Source organism: Chenopodium album, chromosome 7 (genome assembly GCF_948465745.1).
Source record: "Chenopodium album chromosome 7, dcCheAlbu1.1, whole genome shotgun sequence".
Taxonomy (NCBI): Eukaryota; Viridiplantae; Streptophyta; class Magnoliopsida; order Caryophyllales; family Amaranthaceae; genus Chenopodium; species Chenopodium album.
The window spans coordinates 7,807,843-7,812,889 of NC_137840.1; the positions used below are offsets into that span (position 1 = coordinate 7,807,843).

The 5,047-nt window shown below is 39.2% G+C and overlaps 1 protein-coding gene across 1 annotated transcript; it reads left to right on the top strand.

Moving 5' to 3' along the window:
- Window positions 1–268: 268 nt before the first annotated feature.
- Window positions 269–1,048, top strand: LOC145639953 (uncharacterized). The gene has a single exon (XM_081691269.1). It carries the CDS (start codon window positions 269–271, stop codon window positions 1,046–1,048), a length of 780 nt encoding a protein of 259 aa, XP_081547395.1.
- The last annotated feature ends 3,999 nt before the right edge of the window (window positions 1,049–5,047 follow it).

Genomic DNA, 5,047 nt, shown 5'->3' on the forward strand with positions numbered 1-5,047 from the left:
CAAAAGAGGATTGTTCCCAGAGTTAGAGCTCTACAAGTAATTGACTAAATACCCATGCACGTCATTTGAAGAAGTCAGAACAAGGGCATTTGCTCAAATAAGGTTAGAAGATGATCTTGCGGCCAGAAAAGGTGTTAGTAGCCTCAACTCATCCAACAATGAAAGAGTCAACAGGAGGCCTTCCAACCCCAAGAAGAGTTGGCATCGAAAACCCTACGACAGACCTAATCAGGTAAACAACGTCGATAACGTTGATGATACTAACCATATGTCGCCAGATGTGAATGACAGGTCAGACTTCGAGTCATACCCCGACGTGGCAGAATATGGCTTCTGTGTCGAAATTGGGGGAGTGGTAAACGCCCTTCATTCCTTAGGATCCGCAGCCACGTGGCCTAGAAAGAGACACAAGCCAGATGAGGAAAAAGATAAGTCCAAATGGTGTGACTACCACAGCGACCATGGTCATCGGATCGAAGATTGCAATGGATTGAGGAGCAAAGTGGCGTTTCTAATGAAGAAAGGGTACTTAAAAGATTTGCTAGGCAAGGGTAAGTTCGCCAAAAAAGACGCGTCCAACCAACAACCCCCAAAATGGCCAACCATCACTAAGGTAATCAACGTAATCTCTGGTAGTTTAGATATATGTGGGCTAACGTATTCTGCAGCAAAGAAAACGGCCTGGAAAAGTGCACCAGAAGATATCATCCCAGAGGAAGTCAGATCCAACCAAGATAAAGCCTTGGAAGCCATTACGATATCCTTTGACGACTGCGACCTTGGAGAGCATTGTGAAGAGCATCATGATGGATTGGTCATTTCTCTAACTATATGCAACTGCCTGCTCAAAAGAGTCCTGGTAGATGGAGGAAGCTCAGCAAATGTCCTCTTCAAAGCTACCCTAGAAGATATGGGCATAGATGCAAGGGATGTGGTCAGAAGATCTACGGTGTTGGTAGGTTTCAGGGGTGAGGCACTTAATACTAGTGGAGAAATTGTTTGCCTACTTTTGCAGGAGGGATCAATCTTCAGACCAAGTTCAACGTAGTGGGTTTTCCGTCAGCATACAATGCCATCGTCGGACGCCCCTTGATTCACAAGATGAAGGCCATCCCATCGACATATCATCAAAGTCTGAAGTTCCCAACAAGATGGGGAGTCCAAGAAATCAAAGGAGAGCCTAAGGAAGCCAGGATGTGCTATAGCTCTACATTGAAGCCAAGCAAGAGGACGGCGTAGCAATTACAACACGGACCAACGTTAGATGAGCCCGATGAACAATACATTGACGAAATAACGCTGGATTCCAACAAACCCGAGCAAACCGTCTGAGTTGGAGCCTCCTTAGACCCAGGTATAAGAAAAGAACTCATAGAATTTCTTAAAGCTAACGCATATTGTTTTGCTTGGACGCATGAAGACATGATAAGTATAAGCCCCGACGTCATCACACATAAATTGAACGTCGACCCAAATCATCGACCAGTAAAACAAAAGCGCAGAAAGTTTGCACTAGAGAGAAACCAGATCATCAACGACGAGGTGCAAAGGCTGATCGAAACTGGAAATATTAGGGAAGTAAAATATCCTGATTGGTTAGCAAACGTCGTCATGGTCAACAAGAAAAATGGCAAGTGGAGGGTGTGTATCAACTTCACCGACCTCAATAAGGCATGCCCAAAGGGCCCTTTCCCTTTGCCTCACATCGATCCAATGGTCAACGCCACATCAGGACACGAGTTGCTGACATTCATGGACACCTATTCTGGATACAACCAAATATTGATGCACCCGGAAGACAAGGAAAAGATAGCGTTCATGACGGATAAAGGTATATATTGTTATAAAGCTATGCCTTTTTTACTAAAAAACGCAAGTGTTGTGACATATCAACGGCTTGTGAACAAGATGTTCAAGGACCAATGAGGAGACACGATGGAAGTATACATCGACGACATGCTCGTCAAGTCAAAGAAGGCAGCAGATCACATCTCAAACAGTCCTTCGACGTCCTACGTTAGTATGGTATGAAACTAAACCCTACTAAATGTTCCTTTGGAGTGTCCGTTGGGAAATTTTTTAGGGTACATCGTGACGCAGCGAGGGATTGAAGCCAACCCCGACCAGATTAAAGCCATAATCAACATTCAATCCCCTAGGAACGTCAAAGAAACATAAATAAGAGGATGTGTCGTGGCGCTAAACCGCTTCATTTCCAAGTCATCAGACAAATGTCACCTATTTTATGATGTCCTCAAAAAGAATAAGGGATTTGAATGGACTGAGCAGCACGAAAAAGCTTTACAAGATCTGAAAGCCTACTTAATGAGTCCTCCACTAGTATTAAAGCCGAAACAACATGAAACGTTGGAGCTATACTTGGCTGTCAGTCCAGTAGCAATTAGTGTTGTCCTTGCAAGAGAGGACCAAGGAAAACAACTGCGTGTATACTATATAAGTAAGTCTTTGCTTGACGTAGTGACCAGGTATTCCTCACTTGAAAAACTCATACTTTCCTTATATAAAGCTGTTAAAAATTTACGTCACTATTTTGAAACTCACCCAGTGGTGGTGAGGACCAACTTCTCGATTAAGTCTGTGCTGCGTAGGCCCAAATTGATAGGTAGATTAGCTAAGTGGAGCATATCCCTCAACACGTACAACATCACTTATCAGGCTAGGATGACAATCAAGTCCCGAGCACTTGTTGATTTTGTGGCAGACTTCAGCCCAAAACTAGAGACTTTAGCAAACAAAGAGCTGGAAGAGATCAACAACGTCAACCAGCAATCAGTTTGGACAATGTTCTGCGACGGCTCATCTAATCAACGCGGTGCCGGGCTAGGAGTTGTGCTAAAGTTGCCACAGGGGGAGTTGATAGTTGTAGGGAATAATTTCAAGCCTTTAAAATCCCACTAGCTTGAACCCCACTGTGATCATACACTAAAGTACGGTGGTGTCCAAAAGGAAAGAAGATAGAGCAAAAGAGTCGCCAACAAGTTTTTTTAGGAACTTGTAAACCGCTCACGAGGTGAAGGTTACACCCCTTAACGATCCAAGAGATCGTCAACTCCATAAGGTCTTGAACCAAATAAGGGTTCGGGGATGATGGTACAAATCCAACCTAAAAGAGATTGAACCTGCCCTAATAGTAGGCCTCTACTTTATTCTGATCGTATTCATGTGCGCTTTTTAATTAACATGCAATCAATAGGATTAACCCTAAACCTGTTTATCTATGTTGGTTGAATTTAATGCACAAATAAATCTATTATTGGCGATCACTTCAAATATAATCAAATTAACACTAACAAGATTATTAATTATCTTATTAAGCATGATTACAAGTACCAATTCCCTTTAACATGCATAAAAGGTGTGATCAAGCAATAACAATAAATAAGCATCAAGCAACATAATAATAATCAATATCATGAATAATAACTATAATAATAATAATAATATTCATAATCATCATAAATTATAACAATTATAATCATAATCATGTTCATGTTAATATTAAAGCATAATAATAGCAAGATCCTAGGCATGATACTAACAAGATTAATAACAAACCCTTGCATGTCACTAAGCAATAAAAATCAAATCTTTAACCCTAACATGATACTAACAATCATAAATATTAGGAAGAAAATAGGAAGCATCGCAGGAATCATATTTAATATTAAAAATACCCTAGACATGATACTAGGAATATCATAATAACAATGTAAACATGATTTCTACATCATAATATCAATAAAAACAATTAAAGTAGTTACTTTGATGCCTCGTACCTCTTTCTAATAACAAAATACACACGTTAGTAACTTCAAGGAAAATAATAAACAAAAATCAAATTAAATAACTGAAATAGAGATTTGGGACCAAACCCTAAGAAATTAAGCCTTTCCCGTCTAGGGCGAAGGCAACTTCGAATATGGCTAGGTGTTTCTAGATCTTGTGAATGCGGAATTTTGTATGAGAAAAACAAAGTAAGAAAGAATTTAATGTTTTAAGAGAGATGAATGATTTAGAGAATGCTAAAGAATTAATGATTGTTGAAAACAACTGGTGAATGAATGTAGATGATGATAATTGGTGGATCAAAACGGAGTTTTAAATACGATATTTATAGAGAAAATCAGCCAAAAAGATAAACTAAACAAAACAGAGTCTGACGCTCAGAAAACAGAGCTGGCGCCAGGCGCCAATGGCTAGCGCCAGGCGCCAAGGCCTGGGGTTAGGCGCCAAGCCTGATTCGAACGCGTTTTCGAAAATCCGATAAGTTTACCGTACTGGAGGATAAAATAATATAATTTCCTCGAAAATACTATTCGATTTTGATTAAAACTCTGAAAAGTCAACAAAAGTCAATTTATCAATGCTAATTGAATTAGGAATGAAAAGAACCTTCTAGAAGAATCTAGAAGACTAAAACCCTTTGTAGGGAATAATTTCAAGCCTTTAAGATCCCACTAGCTTGAACCCCACTGTGATCATACACTAAAGTACGGTGGCGTCCAAAAGGGAAGAAGATAGAGCAAAAGAGTCGCCAACAAGTTTTTTAAGGAACTTGTAAACCGTTCACGAGGTGAAGGTTACACCCCTTAACGATCCAAGAGATCATCAACTCCATAAGGTCATGAACCAAATAAGTGTTCGGGGATGAAGGTACAAATCCAACCTAAAAGAGATTGAACCTTCTCTAATAATAGGCCTCTACTTTATTCTGATCGTATTCATGTGCGCTTTCTGATTAACAAGCAATCAATAGGATTAACCCTAAACCTATTTAATCTATGTTGGTTGAATATAATGCACAAATAAACTATTATTGGCGATCACTTGAAATTATAATCACAATAAACCTAACAAGATTATAAATTATCTTATTAAGCGTGATTACAAGTACGAATTCCCTTTAAACATGCATAAAAGTGTGATCAAGCAATAAATAATAAGCATCAAGCAACATAATAATAGTCATGATAATAATAATAATCATCATAAAATTATAATCATAATCATGTTCATGTTAATATTA

Coding starts and splice junctions, on each gene's coding strand:
- LOC145639953 (XM_081691269.1), top strand. CDS start 269: ATGTCGCCAGATGTGAATGACAGGTCAGACTTCGAGTCATACCCCGAC.